Consider the following 26,501-nt stretch of genomic DNA (forward strand, 5'->3'; position numbering starts at 1 on the left):
GATTATGAATTTTATCTGATTTATCATTGATTTCAATATGCGATATAGGATTTTATATTTGAATTAAGATTTTATATGGAATATAGGATTATATGCTTGATTTCCGATTGTATACGTAGATTGTGATCTCGCAACTGATTTTATACTTAGATTATGATTTTATAGTTGTTATGATTGTAATGTATATTTTGTAATGTGTGCTTTTTTATGAATAAATTGCCAGAGGTATCCCGTCCGTGAGGACAATGAGCCGATATTGCCATATGGCGATGTGGCCTGGGTATCTTTCGGTTTGACGGACCGTCATGGCTACCTTCACGATGGTAGACGAGCATCTTACCAACACGCAACTCAGGCGCACATTGTACTTCCATCTAGCTTCCATATTTTGAAGTGAGAGTGGAAGATGCCTGAATTTTTGAATTACGTATTTGAACATACGTGATATATATATTGATACATACGTTTGTAGAGAATACAAACATTCAGTTGGTTCCCAATTGTCGCTTACAAAAGGAAATAACAAGAAAATTAAGAAATCCGAATTGTGCAAGCCATTAAAATTTTATAAATTATTTTATGAATGTTTCTGTTCTTGATAGTTTTTGATGTATTTTAAGAAGTTTTATGCGTGTGAGTCTTGTATATGACCATTGGAAAACTCATTGTCAACTGCTTCGTTTATTTGCACAGTTGTCCACACAAAACAAATTGCGCTCAAAAGCGTATTTTAGATGTTTGGGGGACCCCCAGTCGGTGGACTACGTGTGTCTTTTGATGACTACGAACTCATCTTTTGGCTTTCGCTCGCGAAATGTGTCACGCGAAATTTTCGTTGCAAAAGTTTCTTTATCGATTGGGTGAACGTACTTGCTTTCCATTTCGATTGAGAGAAAAATATCATTAATACCTATAGAGAACGTTTGTTTATATTTGTACCATTCCTGTTATCAACGTGCTGCTCTTAGATTTGAAACTGTTGTGGGCATGACTCAAGAAAAACGTGCAAAAAAATTTAATAATCAAATGCCTTACAAACATTTATGCATCGTTATTAAAGCTGGTATTAATATATATCAGGGTAAGAGCATTTAAAATAATACACTAGTAACCTCTCACAACACTAATATAATCTCAGTACTAGTCCTTGAATCTTTTTTTTCCAAATTTCGAAAAATTTTAAAAATAATTTTTTTTTTCAGTTCAATTTTTGAATTATTTTTTTATTAACTTTCATAAAAAAGAAGCCAAAATAAAATATTAACCAGAGCCGAAAAGAGGGAATTAAATAATAAGCACAAGAGTTTATAGGAATTAACTAGTGGATAAAAATAATATTGTAATTAATTGCAGGAAAACAAAATTTTCTAACAAATAGAGAACGCATTATCCAAGTTGGTGCGGGAAGATACGTCGTATTGCACTAGGGGGTGCGGGATGGGAAAAAGGTTAAGAGCACCTGCTCGTGACAAACGTGATGTGGAGTTACCATTGTTAGGAGAAGCGGTCTGGGTTCAAAGCTTCGATTCCAAAGCTTGACGAAAAGTCTATCTTCGCCAATCAAGAATTTCGCCCTTATAATTATTTTGGAGATATATATCATTGCGTTGATCATTTTATATTGGTCTTTCTTTACACACAATGGTCATTAAGACCAGATCACAGTTAAGAGCCAATTTCACTGGCTACTTCTCCATACTTTTTCTGTCCTTGCCTTGTCGAACCGATGGTGCTTAGATCTAGCCACTCAGGTTTTAGTCAGGTGGTTTCATCAAACACGCACAAGCACATTCCTTTCTATATTTCGAAAATGACTCTTCCCCCCCCCAACATATAATCTAAAATTATTCAGTGGACTAAAAGCTAATTAATTGACGGATATGCAGCTCTCTTTGGTCACTACATAACTGTTATCAAGTCTTATGGCATTTCAGTCACCCAATTGCCAAAGTAAAGAAATTTATGAGCATTCATTATCAGTTTCTAGCAATTTTAATAGTTTGAAACATTTTTCTTTAACAACTTTCCCGTCCTGGAACCGTGTATATAACAGAGTCTTCACTTCAACGATACTGGAAACTGTTGAAGAAAATAAGTGAATCCTTGAATCCTTTCACGCTCGAAAAGTACATAATTTTACTCTATTCCCGCTTCCAAAATCATAAAAGCGTAAAGCACATCAAAGGATATAAGTTTGATCCCAAACTAACGAAGGATATCCGCGCGCGAATTCAATTATTCATTATCAAACAAATACTTCGATAAGTTTTAATAATTATAACGAGCATACTGTAAATATTGAATTGTATCAAAGAAATTATTCGCTACGTTAAGCCTTTTAACGGTACGTTACGCATAAAAGGTAATCAGAAACTTTAGGGGGGAGGGCAAAAGGAACTCACCTAAACAAGTAATTTTCACGGTAGAAGGTGTGGTCTATAATCGCTACAGCAAAAGCATGTACCTCATTTTTCCTGATAGATTTGCTGAAATACGTGCCATAAAACCAGCCGAGGGTGAATGTCGTTCCAGCATGATGAAGTAGGCCTGGGTGACATGTGGAATCAACCGGGAACGAAAAACTTACAATGCAACAATGGTGGATCAACTATCAAGGAAAGGGTCTGACGGTGTCATCCTCAAAAATTATGAAAAAACTAAAGTACGTTCCTATCACCCAAAAATACAGGAAAGAAAAAAATAGCGGTGAAATGCAATTATGAGTGCCGCAAAAAATATTAAAACTGACAACAGACAGCTACTCATCACCTCCCGCGCTTCTTGGCGATATCTATTAAAAAAAAAATTTCTTTTCACTCTCTCACACCATCTAACTCGAGATTCTCAATTTAGAAACTAATTATTTCTCTTTCTCTTTTTTTGTAAGGTTTGTACCTTATCATGTGTTGATTGAACGGCATCACTCTAACACACTAGGGATGCGAGATTTTTAGATTCATTGTTGGCCTCTATCCCGGTGTGCAAAATATTATAATATTCAACTTCTCTTTCTTTTAGTTACCTATAATAATTCCACTAGGATTTTTTCTGTACTTTTGTGCACACTCAAATGAGTAGAATCAGTGGTAATGTTTTCAAAACATTTTGAAGACGTCACCTTGGGACACTTTCCTTGCATGTCAAGTTACAGTTGACGAAGTAGCCGTGTATAATAATCGAGATCTTCTACCCTCTATCCTCAAGGAAAATTAAAAATATGCCCATAGACAGATAAAAAATGGATGTTATTAACTCGAATACTACACATATGCTCCAACCTATCGCTCATGGGGGAAGAGGGCCCATCTCCTACCTCTCTCTTTCTTGAACACAGCTATCTTCATAGTATCGTAGACCTCTGGGCCAAGCAATAAACTACACGATTAGCAAAGATTAAAGCTGATAAGGTTATTTCGGCCTTCGCCAGATGAGAAATTGATTTTCGGGCTTGAAGGCTGTCGTTGGTTAGAGTCACTCTTAACGTTTCTCCAACGCTAATGGTTGACATTCATCAGGAGAAAATACTGAAACAGTTGGATACTGGAACACAATCTGTTTTGAAGTGCAAGACAAACTCTCACCAACGACGATCTTCAACTCCGAAAAGCAACTTTTCATCTACCGAAGATCGATGATACTTACATAACACTCCAAAATATGGAAAGCAGATGGCAGCACCATAGTACAACGCGACGCACTTACAATTCCGATAACGTGAATACGTTATTGTCACGCACACATTTCGGCATGTACGGATTCATTGGAACGAATTGCCCAGAGGAATGTTCGCGAGGTGCAGGTACGGTAAAGTATTAGTTGTAGTGTTGATTGGTGTTAGCTACGCTACAAGGTTATTAAGACCTGTGATCATAGGCGGATACAGATAGGGGGATGGGGCGGTCGCCTCCAGCAGGGAGTAAGCAGACCTTCAACACGCGGTACTTACGTACCATGATAATTCAGACATTTGCAATTTTTACTTTAAAATATGGAAGGTAGATGGCAGCACCAGTGGAACACGAAGATTACCCCGAGTGGCGCAGTGGTAAAATACTCGTCTGCCATCATGAAGGATACCGTCAGGTCTGTAGATTCGATCCTGGGAAAGGACATAGATTACAAGTTCTCAACCCTGCAGAACCTGAGGCGACCACCGAGAGATGCCATCTTTATTTCGGATCCAACTCGATCGGTAGTAAATTGCTGTCTGGTGATATGACCGAAGTTGGTGTGCGGTAAAATGATAGTATAACACGAAACAAACATAATTCGGACAACATAAATACGTTAGGGCCACGCATATTATACACACACAGCAAGTTTCCTGTACGTATCAATTCGTAAGAAATTCTTCAGAAAAAGGTTTGCGAGGTGCATGTACAGTTTACCCCCTTAACGATCAGAGATGAGATATCTCGGCTCAATGCAAATGGGGGGATTAATTTCAGCTCTACCTGGTTTTCTTTACCTCTTTGGTCATCATTGTAACCCTATGAACGGAAGTTATTTTTTTTCCTCCCCGTTCCCCTCAGCATTTTTCCCCCCTTTTGTCGTTTTTCTTTATGATGCTGTATAAATACAGTGAAACTTGTCTAAGGCGGACACTGTACGAGACGGAAACTTGTCTTAAACGGAATCAAAATGTAGTCCGTTCAATGATTAGTGCTTTGATTTACACCTTTATGAAACGGAAATCTCTCTGAAACGGAATATTATTTCTGTCCCTTGACGTTCCGTCTCGTACAGGTTTCGCTGTATATATTCTTCCGGCGTCACGGATTTTTTTTTCTTAAACATTACGAAAGAAAGATCTATACTGCACTCATATCTTTACCTTTATATTTGTAACATGCGAACAAGAAACCCAGTCTCCGAGATTTTTCGCCGGTACCTCAAACACACATCAACCATACTATCCAAAGCCTCACATGAAGTGGGGTTAAAGAATTGCTAGATGGAAATGCATCGCCGCGTGTTGAAACATTGCCTTCACGAAGCGCATCAAATGGACATCGTTGTTATTTATTGTTAATCCGATGATAAAACACACACACACGACTTATTTTCGTTTCCTCGAAAGAAATGTCCGGGTAGAAAAAGAAAGGAAAAGATGTCGACTGAAGTTGATGGAAGTCCAGAGAATGTGAGAAGAAGCAATAGCCAGTCAGTCACAGACGAGACTCTCATCTTCAAGAGAGAGAGAGAGAGAGCAGTCAGTGGTTGAGCAGAGGTTAATCGCCGAAAGCTATTTTCCGCTGTCAGAGAGAGAAAAAACACTGTACTTATTTTTCTTGCTTTCATTTATGTTTCTTATCTCGCTGCACTCTCGACTCTTACGTCATTTCCGTCGCAAAGTATGAGCGCAAGTGCAATACCAAAAGTGTTATGTTACGCAGGTAATATGAGAAAACTTTCGGCGGAAAGAAAAGTTATAATCCAGATGACAATGTCGTATCGTGAGTTGAAGTTTCCCAAAGAAACGTCGGGTTATTTATAAATACCTCGTTGTCGCTAAATGACGCGTTCCCCTACTGTATATACATTTATATGTGGATACGTAAGAGTTGTTGTTTCAGAAAGTACTTCCCTAACTTTGAAATGGTATAACGTCGAAACAGTTATAGATGGAAAGGCGAAACAAGGGTATATTTCACGGGCAAGCTTAGACTTTTAATTCCACACGTGTGAACAGAATTAGTTGAATTTTTCACACCAATAGATGGCCTTGCATTTACACTGTAATCTTTGAATGCTGCCCGGAAGTAGAAATTTATACGTCATCTCTGCTTGAAGAGATAGCTGAATGATAATGGAATTTCACCAAGCAGGACAAATGAAGAACGACGGGCATCGTGTCCAGAAAGAAAATAAACAGTAAACAAGAAGAGCGAGACGGCTTTGACCACGGTTATTTACCATTCGTGGTTTTTTATAGTAGATTTCCTACAAAATAGTTCAGTTTTCTGTCTGATGAAACGTGACAGGAAGTTCATGTATGGAAGGAGGTGTACGTATTTCGACTCCTTTGTATGTGATTTTTTTTTTTACGCGATGGACACTTTCAACCATCTGTCTGCCGTATTTAGAAGTGAAGCGTAGATGGTAAATGTGCTCGAGTTTTTCTTGTTATGTACATGAAATATATTCACCATTACTGAAAATTAAAAAATACTGAAAGACAAATAAAGAAGTAAAAATACTGGAAGAGAAATAAAGTAGAAAATACTGAAAGAAGTAAAAAATACTGAAAGGACTGAAGAAGTTAAAAATACTGGAAGGAATAAAGAAGTTAAAATACTGAAAGAAGTAAACAAGTAAAAAATACTGAAGGAGAAATAAAGTAGAAAATACTGAAGGAGAAATAAAGTAAAAAATACTGAAAGAAGTAAACAAGTAAAAAATACTGAAGGAGAAATAAAGTAGAAAATACTGAAGGAGAAATAAAGTAAAAAATACTGAAAGAAGTAAAGAAGTAAAAAATAATGAAAGAAGTAAAGAAGTAAAAAATACTGAAAGGAATAAAGAAGTAAAAAATAATGAAAGAAGTAAAGAAGTAAAAAATACTGAAAGAAGTAAAGAAGTAAAACATAATTAAAGGACTAAAGAAGTAAAACATTATGAAAGGACTAAAGAAGTAAAAATACTGAAAGGACTAAAGAAGTTAAAAATACTGAAAGAGAAATGAAGTAGAAAATACTGAAAGAAGTAAAGAAGTAAAAAATACTGAAAGAAGTAAAGAAGTAAAAAATACTGAAAGAAGTAAAGAAGTAAAAAATACTGAAAGAAGTAAAGAAGTAAAAAATACTGAAAGAAGTAAAACATAATGAAAGGACTAAAGAAGTAAAAATACTGAAAGGACTAAAGAAGTAAAAATACTGAAAGGACTAAAGAAGTAAAAATACTGAAAGGACTAAAGAAGTAAAACATAATGAAAGGACTAAAGAAGTAAAAATACTGAAAGGACTAAAGAAGTTAAAAATACTGAAAGAGAAATAAAGTAGAAAATACTGAAAGAAGTAAAGAAGTAAAAAATACTGAAAGAAGTAAAGAAGTAAAAAATAATGAAAGAAGTAAAAAATACTGAAAGAAGTAAAGAAGTAAAAAATACTGAAAGGACTAAAGAAGTAAAACATAATGCCGCTGTGGTGGTCGAGTGGTTATAGTGCCGGACTCGTGATGCGAGGATCCGGGTTCGAACCCCACAGTGGTGGTCGGCTGAAGTTGGTTTTCTGTGGTTCCCAACTTCAATGTGCAAATGCGAGCCGATCTCCCCGTTAAAAAGTCTCGCCACAGAGAGCAACAGTCCTACAACGGTAAATCATTCAACCATAACACTTCACTCATAGTTAGTAAAACTGGGGGCAGATGACAGCACTACACATAACAAGCATTACACAGAAACAAACTTTACGTCAGGTTGCACTACACGTACACGCACATTCCCCAATGTACCGATTCGTTGGAGGGTTCCGCGGGGGGGGGGGGTGCATGTGGGGTGTAGCAGTAGTAGGAAGAGGCTCGGGGATCCATGATGTTCTTAAGTCAGCCACCTCGTTGGGCGGTTTGCCTGTTGTGGCGTTGTATTTGTATAATGAAAGGACTAAAGAAGTAAAACATAATGAAAGGACTAAAGAAGTAAAACATAATGAAAGGACTAAAGAAGTAAAACATAATGAAAGGACTAAAGAAGTAAAACATAATGAAAGGACTAAAGAAGTAAAAATACTGAAAGGACTAAAGAAGTTAAAAATACTGAAAGAGAAATGAAGTAGAAAATACTGAAAGAAGTAAAGAAGTAAAAAATACTGAAAGAAGTAAAGAAGTAAAAAATACTGAAAGAAGTAAAGAAGTAAAAAATACTGAAAGAAGTAAAACATAATGAAAGGACTAAAGAAGTTAAAAATACTGAATCAGAAATAAAGAAGAAAATACTGATAGAGAGCAATAAAGAAGTAAAAAATATTAAAATAAGTATAAAATAATAAACTAACTAAGTATTAAAAAAATTATCACAAATCATCTTTTTTTGTATAAATATTAAAAAAAGCAAAAAGATGAATTAAAATATTTTGACCGAAAAACAAAAAGATGACGTCAAATTTCTCCACGAGTTCCTAAAAACAATCATCAGCAAATACACGCTATTACAGACTGACATTACGGAGGAAAAATGATTCTGTTCAGAGTCATTCCAGGCTCCGGATTTGCATTTTTTCACGTGAAATATGAATTTATGACGCGTATCCTCCTGCGTCTACCTGTAAAAATACTTCCTATGAACAATTTACTGTGCGTACAGGTGACATAGATTTATAGTAAAAGAGATTTAGGTTCACTTTTTTTGTGTGCAGTATTCGTTCTCCGAGAAAATACTGTACACTGCCTTCCGATTACGTTATTATTTTTTTGTATGAGGAATTTTTTTTTTCTTTGTGGGGCCTCCTCCTCTTTGCTTACAGCGTTTTTCTTGGTATACTTATACGTATTGACCTGTCGCCGAACGACTTGATAAATGACCGAATGCGGCTTATTTTTTGTAGCTGAAGGTACATATTGGATTTATACGTGCGCCTACAAGAAGGAAACACATTTTGTGTGTGAAGGAAAGACGTAATGAAAGATCCCAACATTCGTTTCTGTCCTTTTGAGTGTGGGGTGGGGGTGGAGCGGTTCCTTTCGGGAATGGCCAAAGAGATTCCCTGTGTATGTGCATTCGTCTCCCATCTGAAGAATAGACATAAAAAGACAAATGTTTCTAGGAATCTGCATTCATTTTTTATGTTAAGGCGAATATGATAAATCCGGTTATTATACATAATCGCCGAGCACATCGTTGGTAAATTTGATAAATTTCCTAAATTAATCACTTTTACCGAAGATTATGCACCCTAAATTAGTCGCGTCAAGCTGGTGATTATACATAGTACAGAAGTGACTTGTTGGTAAATATCATAAACTCCCCTAAATTTACTGCTTTCACCGGCGATAGTGCATAGGCCCCAAGCGTCTTTGGTAAATTTAATAAGAACTAAAAAGTTATATATTTTTACCTTTGATTGTGCATAATACCCAAGCGTCCCGTTGTTGGTAAACATGATAAATCGTACTATATGATATATCTATACATAATAATTCATACATTTATTGTACCATTGTATCGGGGTACGATCGTAAAATTTGTTAACATTGTATCATGGTCCGACTATACATTCACGATACATACTAGATTCATTTGTATTTTTTATCGTATTTATCAAATTCACCAATTACACTAGGGTATGAAGATAATCACAGATAAAGGCGATAAATTTCAGGTATTTATCAAATTTACCAATGACACTTGATTCTTATGCGTAATCCTCGGTAAAAGTTATAATTTTTTTAGTATTTATCAAATTTACTAAAACTCGTTGGTTATCAGCCGTCCAAAAGCTAAGCTTGTCATTGGTTGTTTGTGCAGGCATCGAGATTGTATCGTTGTAGTGCTGTGTCTCTGTCACCACAGGCAGCAACAGGCCTACAACGATACAGTTATTCAATCATTACATTTCACCCATAGCTCGAAAAATAGGTTTCAAATCGCAACATTAACGAGAATTACACAGAAACAAACTTCCTATTGGGTTCACAACACTTGCATGCACATCCCAACATGTACTAATTCATTAGAAGATTCGCAGAGGAATATGGTTGAGGTGCATGTGTGGTTTAGTAGTAGTAGTATTAGTAGGCATCGATATCAGTTGGCGTAATAAAGCGGTGTTTCACAAAAGACGGTTCTCCGGTTAATAATAATTCATTTGAGCTTGCTGAGTTCAACGCTCCAATTATAGTGGCCTAATTCAAAACTGTTCTGTTTTCAGAAATGATTATTTATTATCAACTATTGAGCAAGATCATTTCGATATGGTAGGATTCTGGCAGCAACCGTCTCTGCGAGCTTAACGAGCAAACATGTGTTAAATTGATGGATGGATAGTGTGTAGTTAGTTCGTAAGTTATAAGTGAATGTTTACAACTCCCGTGTTGTTGGTAGACTGTCGTTCATAAACGGGAACTGTTTAACATCAATCTTTCGCTGTTTCGGGGGAATCTTGCTGAGCTATGTGTGGCCGAATAAACACTAACGGATGGATAGACACTCAACTTCAACGGAACTCACCTAAAATTAACCGAGTGATATCGTTAAGTTTCGAATAAATACACTCAGGCTTGGAACTGTATGCAGTTTTGAAGTTAACCGCAAACAACTACCGTAGAAGGGGATAAGGAACGGGGTGTCTGGTCGTTTCCCCTTCGCCTTTTCCCTCCAAAACATCAGAAAATTACCGATTTACTTCTTTTGTGGAACCTGCTGATATTAGGGTGCATGTTACGTGTTCACGTGCTACTTCTAGACGACCATACATGCTCCTCGTCAGTGTTTTTTGCACGCGGGAATGGGCTGTGTACCCAAGTGTACGAACGTAGTGCACGCTGGTTTCCGATTCTGCAAGTCTTTGCCGTTGCTGATTGGTTTAAAACCTGAATTTTTTTCGAGTTCTTTTAATCAATACGTAATTGCGAAGAATTGCAGAATCTGAAACCAGCTTGAACTATGTTCACACCCGTAGCGCGTGGAGCTGATTGTTTCAGAAGAATGCGTTATATGTATAAGAAGTGTTGTCATCTGAACTGGAAAGTAGCAAATCAGCAGCCTGTACGTATTTTGTGTGAATTTTAAAAAGAAAGGAAAAACGGGCACCTGATAAAGATTGGCGGAACATAGTTTGAAGACCTCTAGTCTAATTTTAATATATATCACGGATTGCGATACTTTTCCTAGATCCCTAGAGAAAGTTTCTCGGAGAAAGAAATTTGAATCTAGTCAGCTGAAAGAAACTGATCAACATACTGATACATTTGCCTTCACTATGGGAAAAACCATTGCAAAAGCAGCTCCACGCGTACATAGATCACAGTGAATACTACGGACCGATTACGACATTAAGTACGGAAATGTTTATCACAACAATCGAAAACTAACGGGAGAAATTGGTCCAGAATTGTTAAAAATTATGAAAGACATAATGTCAGAACTATGAACGTTTTCAATACTTTGGGGACGCCTGTTTGATCCATAGCCCTAGCCCAGACGCAGGGATCCCGACAGTGTCATCAAAGCCGGGGGAGCAGTGGGTGCTCAAGAACTCGCACTATTTTGTATTACCATTCTGAGCCCCTAGAATTTATTCAGAACCCCTGAAATTCTTATGCTGCTATCTTACAATAAACGGAATTAAGGAGTTAAATTAATATAAAGCTAGTTTCTCCCCTTTATTTGAAACTATTATATTATCTAAAATGATACCTCGGCCTATATGCGAGTAAAAACGGTATCTGCGATTCTGCAACCAAATGCGAGGCCAAAGACGAAATTATCATTTCACCACCAAACTACGATTCAGTGGAACGGTGGAGAAGAATATGTGACATCTAGACGTTTAAGAATGAGGGGGAGAGATATGTGTGTGTGCTCTCCGTCTTTTGGATTTTCAAAACAACTTCAGGAAGGAAAGAGATCCACCATTACCCACAAGGGTGTGGAGAGAAAAATAGTATTTTTCAGAGTGGTGGCAACAGACATGTCAACCGGAAAACGACGGTTATCTTGACATATCCCCGATATCGAAGAGAGGAGAACCTCTACGTATTGGATAGTAGTACTTTTCTCAGAGATACTGTATTGAAACTTTACTCCTAAGGCTAAGAGAGGAGGATGTGAAAAGCTATAGATATCACAGAAAGCACGACTGAAGTTCGTCCGCATGAGATATACTTACTTGCAAAAAAATAAAGTGGAAAGTCTACAAACGCAGAGAAATATTCCTGGACGTATCCTGAGAGATATTCTGAACCAGAGAAGAAGACAGAGAGAGAGAGGTATTTTTTTTTCTCTTTATTATAGAGAGGAATATTCCGTGGCCGAATGCGAATTTCATGGTGTTCTGGACACCGATGGGGTCCAGCATCTCGATCAATATATCGAACTCTTCGGAAGACAAAAAATTCAACATGAATGCAAAAATATGTGCCGTAAAAGACAAGAAAGAAACGAAATGAAAATCCCGTGGTGACATTCACATTACTTGGTGGTGAGTGCGTCGTCGTCGTCGTCGCAAAGGAAGCGTCTAAAGAGAATACGTGTACGGCAAACCCCTTGACATATTTCCGATGTCCACAGATGTTTTTATAGTTAAAAAAAAAAATAGGCAAATATGTCAATTTTTAAAAAAAAGCGGAATATTCCTGTTTGTTTTTCAGCTCCAATTGTGTCTCCTATCGAAAATTGGTATAGATTGGGACCCAGGCCTGCTATCACCTCGTGTAAGGTATCGTTGGATTCGTCTTGTTTCGTTCTACCAGAATGAAGTGAAATAAACGCCAATGAGGAGCATTTGAGAGGAATTATGGTCCAAAATTTTTTCTTTCTTCTCAAAATAATGTGAGATATGCTAATAAATTGTTTTTGAAGCACCGAAAACGATTTGAGAGTGACTTGTGGAGGATTCAAAGAATGTTCAATTCAATTCTTCTGGCAGTATCTCGACAGCCTACCCTATTTTTTTTTAACTTATTATAATGCGTATTATACGTCCTCTCACGGATGAGCACGATAGACCACTATGCTTGCTTCGCAGGAAACGAACCTCTTTCCTTAGAGCTTGTGTGCGCGAACAGGAGTGTACATGGACAGTCGAACCTAACTGGAGTCAAAGCTCACAGTTGCTGGCACTGCCTACGTACTTAGGTCGCACAGAAATGATTGATTCAAGCCCTCTCACGTAGTAAACAAAATCCGCAGGACAGTAAAACACCAAAAAGTAAACTCTTCCCATCACCAACATTGCAAGCAAAGATGGAATGTGATTATCATGGCTAGCGATAGACAGTATGGTTTTTACGTGGTATTTCAAGAGGTGGTAGTATTCATCGTCGTATGGTGTCTGTGTGCAAAGACAGAGCACCGTCAAGGCGAATTGTGTCCCGCTGGTTGGTCAAGTTCAATAGTGGACAGGAAAGTGCAGCCAAAGATATGAGCACATCGCGTGCAGCAGCAACTGGGACGCCGTATCGAGTTTGATTATGGCGAGCAGGCGCATAACATTTGTTACAGAACGAAACAAGGACTTGCTCGAGGAACATCGTAATGAATTGTTCACAACGGTTTGAAGTTTGAGAAAGTGTGCGCGCAGTGGGTGCCGCGTGCAGTCACACTTCATCAGAAGCAGAAACGTGCCACCATACGCAGAGAATTTCTTGCGATGCCATATGAAGACATGGATCACTTCTTCATGCGACTGGTTACGGGTTGTGACGAGAAGTCGTGGTTACTACCCAATTAAATACCCAATAAGAAACGCCAATCTATGGAATGGAACATGGATCAAACTCGCGTGTCCCAAGAAGCCTAGGATGGTGTACCAACACACCCATGGAATGGTTCGCCACAGCCATTCGGAAACTCTCAGCAGAAGTGCATAGACTTGAATGGGGAGTATGTCTAATTAACGTAACATTAAGTTTTTATGAATAAAATAATTTCCACCCCTTGACTACATTTGGGTCAATCATTCCTGTGCGACCTATATATTATGTATGCATCGCAACAACTTGCGCACACACAGAATTTTATGTTTCATTGACATGAAAAATACGGAAAAACGTCCAGCCAATGCAACTTCATTATATTTTTTTTAAGTGTTTTTTTCTTTTTCCTTGAGATATATCAGACAAATTTAAGAACTGCACTCGAATTTAAATGACTGTAAAGTTTCCATTTAATGGAAAATGACAAGAGACAGTTAAAAGTAGCCGTTAGAAAAAAAAATCTTATCCGAGAAGTTTGACGCCGAACACTCATTAGGAAACAACGAGTTGTGTCACCAAAGAGTTGACAACTTCTATGAGTTTTTAATTAACTGACTGAATTCTAGTTCATATGCTTCTCTTCTGTTTTTGCCACGTCAACGTCTCTTCCAAATAATACGTCGGTATTCGATACACTTTAAATTTTCTATATAGGCCGAGTTTAAAACTGATTTAATATTCTATAACAAAATCGGCATTTCGCAATTCCGGAAACACCGTCTGCTGTATGGAATATATTGCCGAAAATACACATACTTCCGATAATAAATTGAGACGATTTATTCGTTGTGTAATTAGGAAACCTAGGATAGTATAATTCGGTTATTTCTCTCTCAGTTATTGAAAATCTCGATGACTAAGGCTTTGTGAACGAATGGAGAAACTTTATTCCTCTTGAAATGTTTTCGATTAGTTTACATGCGACGTGAAACAACAAGTACTTTCCTTCGCCCAGAGTTTTCGAAATAATTAGTGGGAATAATTTGCCTCGAAATTCGACCATCACTTCACGAACAAAAGGACTTATTTTACCGCTCAAATGTAGACGAGAGTCAGTCATTCAGTCTGCTAATAAAATATTGCTTCATAATTATGTACATTTCTGTGTGTCTAAAGTTTAGAGAGAGAATATGGAATCCCTTGTACTCTCTCATTTCCCTTTAGAGTCTAGAAGGAAATGAGTACAACAAAATTCCATATTTTTCTGCTACTACAGTGGACACCACTTATCAGCATCACGGATAATGTTTTCATTTGGGTTCTGTTATCGCTGTTGCCAAGTACAGAACGGACCAGTGTTATCCGAAAAAATTATTTTGAAGAGTAATATATCCCCTCCTCTTTCAAGTTATGAAGGATATTTCTGTAAAAAGTGGGGTGGGGAGTATTTTTTTATTTTTGTGAGAAATAACTCTCTCTATTAAAAGTTCATTATTTAAAAAATTTAGGAGTATTTCCTACTCCTCAACAAATTCTCAACAAAAGATCGAATTTTGATGCGTGTTGGTGAACACGAACGGACCGATATCATAGCATGGGAAAAAATTCAATTCCAGTTATCAGGATTTCGGTTTATGTTATCAGTTTTTTTTCTGCGGAAATTTTTTTTCTTTCTGCATATTTTGAAGTTAAGGTTGAAGCAGACTCATTTTTGTCCTATAATTATAACCGTTACCAATCTGCAAGACTACGTAGATCAGAGTTCTTCCTTATTGACAAAAAATTTCGGTATTCACAGGTTCACAATGCCATAATCGGGCTTGGGATCACATTAAGACGTGATCGCATTAAGCGGCGTGCACTATAGCACTAAAATTAATGACCTTATTGAAAGAGACGGGACATTAATATGAATCCCTAAACACATCTTTCTCAGCGGTACGAATAGTTATCTTGCTACAGTTCCTAAATATTGATCGCATTGGTAATTAATACTGTTTTTGTTAACGTTCAAGATTGATTGCAACTTGGCAATTTGCTCCTGGAATCATCGTCGTCACCTTCATCAATTCGAGTACTGTACTCCATACGTTTCTATTCACGACATGAACTAAATGAACCTTTTGAGCTTGAGATGATTATTTGGGTGGGAAATTATTTTCAATTGGCTTTGTCGTTTCAAGTTTGTAATTTATAAGTCATTATCAGCATCGTATAGAGTGCAACAGTCACTTTGAATGGTAATTGAATCCAACAAAAATTATCATTACAGTATTTAGAATTTGTATATTATTACGTCCGAAACTTTTTCCTAATATCAGCAGATTCAATGTTAGTAATTCACAGGATTCATTACCTCAATTCGAGCATTCCTCATATGGTTTTTAGAAATCGAATCGCTTCTAGAATTTGATCACCAATTTTTTTTCTTTTATAATTATGTGCAGAGGTGTACCTAATAGCCCTCTAACCACCCCCAAGAAGATCAAAAATTAAAATTATTTTAAATATTTTTCTGAAACAAATAGAATATCGAAAGAAAATACATTTGTATATGCTATCTTAACCAATTTCTGTTAATTTAAAATGCTTTTTGAAAACTGATAGCTCAAAATCTCTCTGGAGCAGATTCCTTGCGCGGATCAGAAATTTTTGTTTTGTTTTTGTGAAGATCTTAAATTCGATTCCACGTTCTCCACAAACAATACTCGTACTACTCAATCGTACATGCACCTCCTACACATTCCTCTATGGAATTTCTAACGGATTTGCGTTCTGAGTGTATGTGTGGCCCTTACGTATTAATGTTGTCGAGTTGTGTTTAACATTTTCCATTTTTTGAAGTAAATGGAAATGATGTAAGATGGAAATGCTTGAATTTTCATGTTATGTCAGTATCGTGTTATAGGTCTGCCTGCTTTCTGCAGAGAGACTTTTTCAAATTGGGGACCGGCTCCAACATTCGTACTGGTATTCCGCGTTCTATATTTTCCAAAAGTTCAACTTTCTAACGTATACATAATGGTAGTATCATGTTTCAGTTTGCACCTTATACCTGCCACATCACTTGATGTTTTCGGCACGTATGAAATTCATTTAGATAAGCACAGAGAAAGAGCAGTGGACAAGTTCTGAAACATAAAGGTTTAACTACACAGAGCGAAGAAATAAAATTAAAAAGAAAAGTTCTTTTGATGAAAACTGACTTTCGGATTAATCACATTCATTGAGACCCACATTTGCCAGCATTGTTTCCCAGAAATCCGAAAATCATAGTGGACACCGAAGGAAGTGGTACAAAAAAGAAATTAAATAGCCGATGTATTAGAAGAGGCCGAAACAAAATTTTAATGAAAATGAAAAAAAGAGTCCCCGGTTGAGAAAAAAAAAACGTACTCGAGCGAAGTGTCCGGATTTGGGAGGTCCTATTTGAATTCAAAAATTGCCTTAAATAATTACTTTAGAATGGGTTTCGGTAAAATAATTCCGGTTCGAAAAACGTGGGTGAAGTATGAAACCCATAAAAAGAGGAAGATGGATAACCGTTGCCACTCAAGACATTTAAAAAGTCAGCAAAAATGCATTAAGAAAATCATTTACATTATTGCATGTTTTTTTAATTCCTGATAGTTATCTACAAAATATATTTTTCAGAATTCTAATACTAATATTAGAATTTGAAATTAGATTGAAAATTAACTTTAAATTGAAATTATTTTCTTTTATAATGTATGTTATACGTATATATATATATATATATATATATATATATATATATATATACAAAATCAATGTAATGTGCATGTTGAACTAATGTTTCGGTGAATTGCATTTGTAACCAGGTTGAACGAGGCAGATGGCAACTTCTTTGAGAATTTCACGGCTCTCTCCTGGAAACAAGAAAATCGACGTCTACAAGCTACGAGGGAGGTAAGACTTTTTACACTACGGTAGTTACGCAGGTATTATGCTACAGTACAGGCCTACAGTACACTTACATTTACAGTACTTATACTACAGTACAGGCCTACAACGATTAATTAATCAATCATTACACTTCACTCATAGTTAGGAAAACTGGTGGCAGATGGCAGCACTACACATAACAAGCATTACACAGAAACAAACTTTACGTCAGGTTTCACTACACGTACACACACATTCCTGCATGTACCAATTCATTAGAGGTTCCGCAGAGGAATATGGACGAGGTACATGTGTGGTTAGTAGTAGTAGTAGTAGGTATTATACTCAACATGATGAGAATCATATCCATTTACATGTTGCAGTGCGAGGCCCTGCATCCTGGACAGAGTTCCTTATTATGCTTCTTTAATCCTTGAATGCTCAGGTTTTTTTTTCGGGCTGATAATTCTTTCATAGCTAATGACGCGTATTGAAAAAAAAAGCCGGAGAAATATCATTTCAAAAACCTATATATCATCGTCATTCAGCCTTTTTGTTGAAGATGTTATTCCTTAATTTGGGGGGTTGACTTATGTACTGGTCAGCTTTTGAGAAGAAAATATCCAACCCCCCCCCCCTACCCCATCAAATCATATAGCTGCATGGACTCCGGATTATATTCAGCTAGCTTGAGCATCCGCCATGTAAATGGACCACGATAGACGGCGTCACTAAAATCAGTAGAGCAATTTTTGTAGCTATAGATATGCTACTAATCAGTAGATTTTTGTAGCTATTCCCAAACCTCACAGAACCAATTATGTTAAAGAAAAAGCAAAAAAAAGATCATAACCGTCTGTGGATTTGATACCAGGTGGACTAACGCCGATTTTACAGCCGTTAGATGTAGTTGGTTTTCTCTGGTTCCCAATTTCGTGGCGCAAATACGAGCCCCGTTAGAAAGTCTTGCCACAGAGACCAACAGGCTTACAAATAGTACAAATATTCAGTCATTACACTTCAAGGAATATATATGGCAGCAGTTAAAAATCATACACAACACTAGATACGCACTCAGACTGTTAGGAACACACATACACTTCCGGCACAACTCACTAGGTAGTGAATTGCCCATGGCGATAGCCCTGTATTGTGCTCGGTTTGAAAGAATTGAAAGAAAGAGAGAGCCTTTAGATGTGTGTGCATCGAAAAGTCTTTTAAGGATTGTTCAAAGAATTTGTGGACCAGATGGAGGAATTCCGAATATAAAGAAACAACAAAAAGCGGTGCTGGGAGTGGAATTCTGTTTAAACCGGAATCATCATCAAATCTTTTAAAAAGTTTTGTATTAATAACACGATGGACCAGGACCATCTTAAGACCATTATGGGGCCCTCGGGCCAAGTGATTTTTCTGAGGCCCTACCTGGTTAATTCTAGAAAATTTCAACCAGATCTCATTTTTGTGGGGCCCCTTCTTCCCTTGAGGCCCCCGGGCCGTGGCCGGGTAGGACCAAGCGTTAAGACGGCAATGCGATGGATGGAATTGAAGACGGCATGAAAAAAAAAGTTCGAATCTTTTTTTGTCTCTAAAATGCGTTGATTTATACGCGGGCTTAGAATTTATTGTGGTTTTGGTTGTCCTGAAGTGAGGAGGAGGGTCGGCTTATACACGAGTTAGGCCTATATATGTTATTTTGAATTGTACAGCTGAGACGTATTAAAGACGTGCACAGCCTCAAAAATCACACATAAAATAAATGTATTGAAATAATATTACTTTCTGTGATTCAAACTACGGTAAGGAAAAAAATCGGGTTGCAAACGTCATTGTAAAGAAAAAGAAGTGAAAACAAAACATTTCAACAAATTAGCGAAATCACAGCCACACGTGCTCTGCAACAAACAAAGAGTTGTTGTCGTTATGTTGGGCATACATCTACCAGCAAATTTAAAATATAAAATTTAAAGTATATGACCTCACGTATGTAAAAGGCGGTTCTGATTGGCTGCAGTAATGAACGTTTTATGAACCCTTTGTACATGTGCAAAGTTAAGCATTTAAGGGTCAAGTTTGATTTTCTAATAAATTTATGGACTGAAAGGCTCAAAAATACACATATATGGTCACATATCTCTTCACTTAGAGCAAAGTGTATGGGCCCCACTCTTCCGAGATCTATGGCTGCAGTAGGGGATCATGGGTGAAGATACGGGGGGGGCGTAGGAGCCCCCTAATGACCCCTTCCCAGCAATAATGACCATGCCCCCCCCCCCAGACTTCCAAGTCTATCTCCGCTCCGCCTATGTAGGGGATTTCAGTAGCGAAAATACGCAAAACAAAAAGTTTTTTGTTAGTTTGCTAGAACTGAGAGAATTGCGAAACGATCTGCATGCAATTTTTTTTTTAATATTGTGATTTTTGTTTCTCGTTGAGCCTTTCACAGGGTAAATTTTATTTGCAGCGAAAGAAATTTTTTTAAAAAATCATCTTTTTATTTCTTTTTGTATGAAAAAAAACTGAATTTATTTAAATAAAAATAAGTATCCAATTAAGAAGTGAAACGTGCCAAAACTGTTTTTACATAAAATGTTCACTTGTCCGTTCCAGATTTTCGTTCGTTATCAGTTTTTCTTTTTGTGCTTCATTTTAGAAATAAATTATTCAATAATATTTTGTAACTTTTGGAATTGTCAATTGCTGTTCCGTACGTGCATAAAATATTCATCTTGTTCTTGGATCGGGATATAGCGCCATCTGCAGTTTCGTTTAAAAACTACAAAATTTCTAGAAGTGCTCATTACTCCGGTAATATTATTTAATGATGCATGGATTTTGTTGAATGTAGGAATAAATTAAAGAAAACAAGATGCAATCTCTCTCTCATAAACAAATTTTTCCATTATAATAGGCATACATCAAGCATAACATGATATGCATTGCTAAATACGGTATTCAACTTTAAATTTGGATTGACTTGGGGCAGGGACGTCGAAAGTGTTATAGACCTGCGGGTGCTCATTGGCGTATTTACACGAGGGAGCTTAAGCCGAGGTTGGGAATGAGGGGCCAAGAAAATTAATGGAGTGGGAGAAAGGTGGTAAAATTTGTATAACCTTAAATAAATCTGCCGAGACTGTAAGTGACTCGGTCAGTGAGTGACCTAGAGCGCGTACCAGCATGTGAATGACTGAAAGGAAAAAAAAAAAAACGAAATATAGAGTATGTGTAAATTAGCAAAAGAGTGACCTGTAAAGCAAAGAACCATGTCAGGGAGCAACCAAAAGAGAGGACTGGAACATGTGCAAGTATGTGAGTGACCAAAACAGTGACCTGTAAAGCAAAGAACCATGTCAGGGAGCAACCAAAAGAGAGGACTGGAACATGTGCAAATATGTGAGTGACCAAAACAGTGTGCAAATATGTGAGTGACCAAAACAGTGTGCAAATATGTGAGTGACCAAAACAGTGTGCAAGCATTTGAGTGCCCAAAGCAGTATACATGCATGTGAGGGCCCAAAACAGTATTCACCCATACATGCATGTGAATGACTAAAAAAAGTGACATAGAAAGTGTGTGAGCATGGGAGTGACCAAAAGAGTGACTTAGAGACAGGTGTGCTTGCAGGAGTGGGGAGAGGCCAAACGGGTTATAGCACGGTGTGGCAAATTCGAGAAAAGAGTAGTCAAGGAAATTAGACAGGAATGGGAGAAGGGCGGCGAAAAATTCGTGTAGCGGCAAAACCACAAATGCGCCTGTGAAAATATTATGATTTTTGAATTGATTCTGGGGCTGCTCAATAGCGTCATGGCCCCCACAAGGGGGAGGCTAACGGGGCCCGGGACGATTCTCATCATTTTTTTACTTTTTTACGCCATAAATTCCCTATAAAGGGGATCGTGAAAAGTCTGGTCTGGGGGCCCGCCAAAGATCTCATCCTAGGGGCCCTGTTCCAGGATGTGGGAGCCACGAATAGCGTGATAGGAAGTTTTGTGGTTGCTCGAGTACCTCCCTTCCCCCCCACCCCCGGTTTTGACACCTTGGAAAAGAGGAATGTGGGAAAATAAAACAAAAAAAATCTTTTCAAACAACTGGGAGGATTCTTTTTTCAACTCTATTATAAATAAAAGTCAATCGAAAATAACAAACATACAGGTTGCATAGCAAACGGGGGGTATATGGCATTGTACTTTCGAACCGTTGATCCTAGAGGTATACTTCCAGTTAGAAAAACTTTCCAAACAACGAGTAGTGCTCAGATATGTCATTAACGTTTCAAGGGGTCGTATAGTTACTAAAATAACTTTTTTATACGTTCCCCGTGTGCCCCAAAACAAAATTAAAAAGTTATTGCCCAGTTTCCGCTGATGCCAAAAAAAAAAAAAAAATCCCACACGCTCGCTGTTTTTTCCCCAAGTTCCCTCCAACTTATTTTTTTTATTTTAATAACTAAACGACCCCTTGAAACGTGAATGACATATCTGAGTACTGTGCATTATTTGGAAACTTTTTCTAATATATATTATACCTTCTTAGGAGCAACGGTTCGCCAGTAAAATGTCATACCTCTCCCCCTCCCCTGTTTGCTATGCTCCCTGAGTCTTTATAGGATTTTATTTTCCCTATTTCCATTCGTCTTATTTTCCAGTCTATCACCGCTAATTAAATAATTTATCGTGTTTCTATGGCCCAATTTAATAAGTTCGTGGAACAAAGGCGCAAAATATTATGGTTTCCTTTCCAATTTTCTGTAATTGATATCTTTCAGCGGTGGGGCATTTAATCAAATCACCTTCTCAAGATGGTGATTTTATTGAATTTGAACAGAATGAAAGAACTACCATAAAAGATTCGGAATCTTTGGCCTACCCGGTGGTAATGCGTGTAGCACCTGTGTTTCAGTGCTTGTGTTTCCTTTCACGCCCTTTTACACTTATTAATGTATAACCTCCGACTGAAACAAAACATTAAAAAATCTTTTATAGACAATCAGAAATTTTCACAGACTACTAATCTCATGGCATGAAAAATAATGTTCTTTTATTTAAAAACAAGATAAAAGAATACAAAAAAAAAGAAAACACCTATAAAGGTATTTCCAATAGTTTTAACAAAAAAAAAAATGTCGACAATTTCACGACGTTGCAAAGAAATCAGACAATTTTTTCTTTCTCGTCTCTTCCCAGCATCTTTTTTTTTTCGTTTGGAAAAATTCTTTTCTTAGAAATTTCGTATTAAAAGCCTTTTTCTTTTATTTTTTCAATGAAAATCAAAGTAGAAAGTCGATCATTTATTTTACTGGGGAGAAAAAACATCATATGCGCATATATAATTTCGATGGAAGACTGAATCTTAATTGGTACCCGCTTTCACCGTCACTCATGTGCCTTATTATTTCTAGGAAATGTAATAAAAGAAATTCGTCCATCCCCCCACATACTTTCTCGATGGAATGACAATTGAATAAAAAAAGTAAAATGAATTAATGAATCCATAGACTTCGAAATTTTCTATCAAATAATTGATAGACGGACTTTTTAGATACCAAAAAGGATATTGAGGTCACAGATTTTTTTTTTTTGTCTCGAGATCAAGAAAAGGGAGAAAGATAGAGAGAAATGGATTCGTTCTCGTAATGGTACCACCACGTAAGCCGCCTCTTTCACAAGAAAAGACACGAATAATTCAAATGAATGGACGGAGCAATGAAAGTCTGCATTTACTAATTGTTTCGACAAAAGGAGAAAGTGGCACGAAATAATGGCAAATAAAAAAAAAAGTAAAGGTTGCATTCTTATGAAAGTTGCAAAGCAACTTATACGTGAGATACGCCCACGTCGCTTATAAGAGAGAGACGAGGGTAAAAAAAAAAATGTTGGCATTGCCAACAGTCACAACAAACAACCAATCCTAAAAGTTGGCCAAAAGAAGAGGTTTTTAATAAATTAAAAACAAAAAATAGAGAGAGAGAGAGAGATCTTGAGTGCATCGCTCGAATTAGAATCCCACAACTCTTTCCCCTTCAAGAAGTGTTTTTTCCCCTTTAATGCGTTTTCTTGTTCGTCTTTTGGTGCATTAACGGTTGCATTCTCTTCACAGAGCAAAAAAGTGCTCGACAGCGCATTCATTGAATATCAGAATCGATCCTTATAGCCTTTTTGTTCATCGCGATTGCTTTCTATTTTTATTTCTTAATACAATCTCTGGTAGAAAAAAATTAGTAAGTTATTTATGATTTGCCTTTCCGTCTAAAGAAAGGTTTCTTTGTGTATGGTTTAATTGATACTACCTTGAAGTCTAATCATGTCTGAAGAGGTAAGTGAGATTTTGATTCTTCATGTCCACAAAACCAATTCATGTGCTTGGCGTGAGTTGCAGCAATCATTATAATAGCTCCTCTTTTTCTCCAGTAGAATTATTATATATATATATATTACTATAGTTTCATCCTTCAGGGGTATAACGACCCTTTAGGTTCCAAAAAATAATTTTTATAGAATGAACTTTAAAAAATATTTCACCTCATCACAAAAATCAAATTTCGAAAATTGCATTTCAATTGTTTCTCAAAAAATGAGAGAGAGACGACGTAAAAGTATTAAGGAAATAAATCTTCGAATACGATTTCCTCAGATCGCAGTGTTTTAGAGCTTGTCCATAAAATTTTAAAACAAACCACTATATACTACTACTTTCGTGGTAAGCACTCCCTCTGGAGAATTCCTAATGAATTGGTTACATGTAGGAACGTCTGTGTATATGCAGGGGTCCAAACGCATTTAATAAAGGTAAATTTTCCATAAGAGTGATCAGCACCAACGTGGCGACTTTTTTTCGTGTCAAAATTGGTAACCTTGACAGCCGAATCAGTGTTTGCTAGCTTTGGCAACCCTTTATCAAACCACATTAATTATACAAATACAACGCCACAACAGGCAAAATGCCCAACGAGGTGGCTGAGAAAAAGATGTCCATAAAAATATGGATGTCATATATTTCAGAAATATAGCAACCCAATTAAAAATGCAATTAACAAAAATTGTAAACTAACCGCATATTTTGTTAATTCAATTTTTTGTGTATAACATCTCCGTAGTTTTCCACATTTCTCGCACATTAGATTGATTTCATGTAATAAATTGAATTTTTTGTGCAATTGTGTGCGTTCTCTGTTGGCCATCTTGAATTGACCGCCACAAAAGCGGCGATTGCTCGGCGCCAAAAAAAAAGTCCCCACGTTGGTGTTGACCACGCTTATGGAAAATTAACCCGCATATTTATGCTGTCTGAATTATGTTTGTTCCATGTTGCCCCCTGGTGCTACCATCTGCCTTCCATATTTTCATGGAATTCTAATGGGCTGAACGTATAATGTTGAAGGTCTGTGGAGATACTTTTTTTAACACCAAGTCGAAGTTGAAGACGAACCCCTCCACCGAAATTGCTGAAATTTTCAAAATATACAAATGTTTATAAAAGCGGTAGACCAGTTGCAAGTAATTAAGAAAATTCAAGGAAACAGTTATTTTCCGGATATTATGCCGAGGCGAGCTCGGAAAGAAAAGTCATCACGTCTCCACCGGGACTCGAACCCAGGCCCTCGTGCATACCGGGCAAGCATGCTACCATCTACACCACTGGAGACACACCTTCCTAATTTCACGCACTGTGTCGTGAGGCGCTGAAGTAGAGGCATTAGTAGCCTCTCTTAACTTCAGGAAAATCTCAATTAAAAAAATTTTTTAATTAAACTTTTTAAACTTTTGCAATTATTTTTCAAATTTTCGAATTCATAAACTTCTACGAAATAGTCAAACATCCATAACGAAAGTTCATTTCACTAAAAATTCCGTCTTAAAATTCCTACAGAATTCCAGAAATTTTTGTGGACTAGATTTTTTTTAAATCTTACGGACACATGCTCTAAAAACTGAAATCTGGGAGATTCGCTTTCAAAGAGTTTTTTTTCCTTAATTTTAAAAGAAGCGATTGACATTTACAATATTTTTTGCATTCGCGTTTCAAAGAAGCAAGTTTTTCAAGTTTTTGCTATGTACTTAATTCATGTGTTGGAAAAGTGTTTGGGAGCCCCAGGAATTCCCGTTTTGATATTAAGTAATGCCAGTTTTTTCGGCGTCTATTTTTCTAATCCTTTAAGCGGCAATAACGAGATAACTCGCCTTCATAAAAGCCTCTTATTTTAGCATTGGCAAGCCCAGATGTTTTTATTTTTTCGTAAAAACGATTTCTCAATCGGAAACTTTCCCTATACCTCCTTAATTTTCACCTGCTGAAAATCGGAAGAAATCCTACTTCATTAAAAAAAAGATCTGGCATTTTGAAGGAAGGGTTTAGTGATCTCTAATTGCCGCTTAAAGGGTTAAAAGAACTAGAGATTTGTCTCTCTCTCTCTCGCATGACTCTACAGTACATTCTGTAATAGGCATTTGAGAAAAACCTTTAGGCAAAATCCAGACTGTAAAGGGGTTGTGGCATGATTTTTAATATTGCATTCAATTTTAAGAAGTGAACTGGTAAAAATTTCAGTTGTGCAGGGATCACTGAGATAGCTTCAGTAAAACTTACTTCATTTGCTACCTGCTTTGAAAAATGGATTGAACGATGGAACCCCATTGCATACCATCTGAGGGCAGATACTTTGAGAAATAATAAATTATTTTTTGCCAACCAAAATGATTTTTATGATTTTACTTTTGCTTTTATGGAATGAACCTTGTACATGATAATATCTCTTCTTACATCAAATATTTATGCATGTTTTCTTCTGTTGAATTTACAAGATTGTTAACCATCAAATGAAGCAAACCCCTCAACCACTATCATTTCTAGTATACGATCTCTTATAGCCTCTCTTTTTAAACATATCAATTGATTTGAAAGAGTAGGTAAACTTTGCCTAATAATACCCAGAAAAATCACCAACGGAATAGGCAAATACAAGGAAAATACAAAGCTCCTTATGGCCCTCCTGTCAGCAGTAAGTGGTGATGGTCGATTTTTGACATTCTTGATTTTTAACACAGTGAGCATGAAAAAAATCAAAAATGCTGGAAAAAACATAGACAAACACAAGAAGTTATGTTAAAAATCAAGAGTGTGACCGTGACCGTGAAACAGTTAAATAGAGCGCTAGACCCATTTTCTTAATAAATGGTCTACATCTCCTTCATCATGGTGACCACTATTGGCGTTAAAGGACTTAGGATTATAACATTTTTTAGAA

General features: G+C 36.8%; 1 protein-coding gene across 1 annotated transcript in view; it reads left to right on the forward strand.

Annotated features, from left to right (window-relative positions):
* Nucleotides 1–26,501, forward strand: part of LOC149083122 (BAI1-associated protein 3-like) — a 251,584-nt gene that overhangs the window by 154,944 nt on the left and 70,139 nt on the right. The window contains exon 3 of the mRNA XM_089236788.1: nucleotides 17,193–17,280. Coding sequence (XP_089092914.1) covers nucleotides 17,193–17,280 — 88 coding nt within the window. The remainder of the gene's footprint in view (nucleotides 1–17,192; nucleotides 17,281–26,501) is intronic.

This window comes from Pholcus phalangioides, unplaced genomic scaffold (genome assembly GCF_987345545.1).
Source record: "Pholcus phalangioides strain wild (caught in Gottingen) unplaced genomic scaffold, Ppha-v1.0 ptg000009l_1, whole genome shotgun sequence".
NCBI lineage: Eukaryota > Metazoa > Arthropoda > Arachnida > Araneae > Pholcidae > Pholcus > Pholcus phalangioides.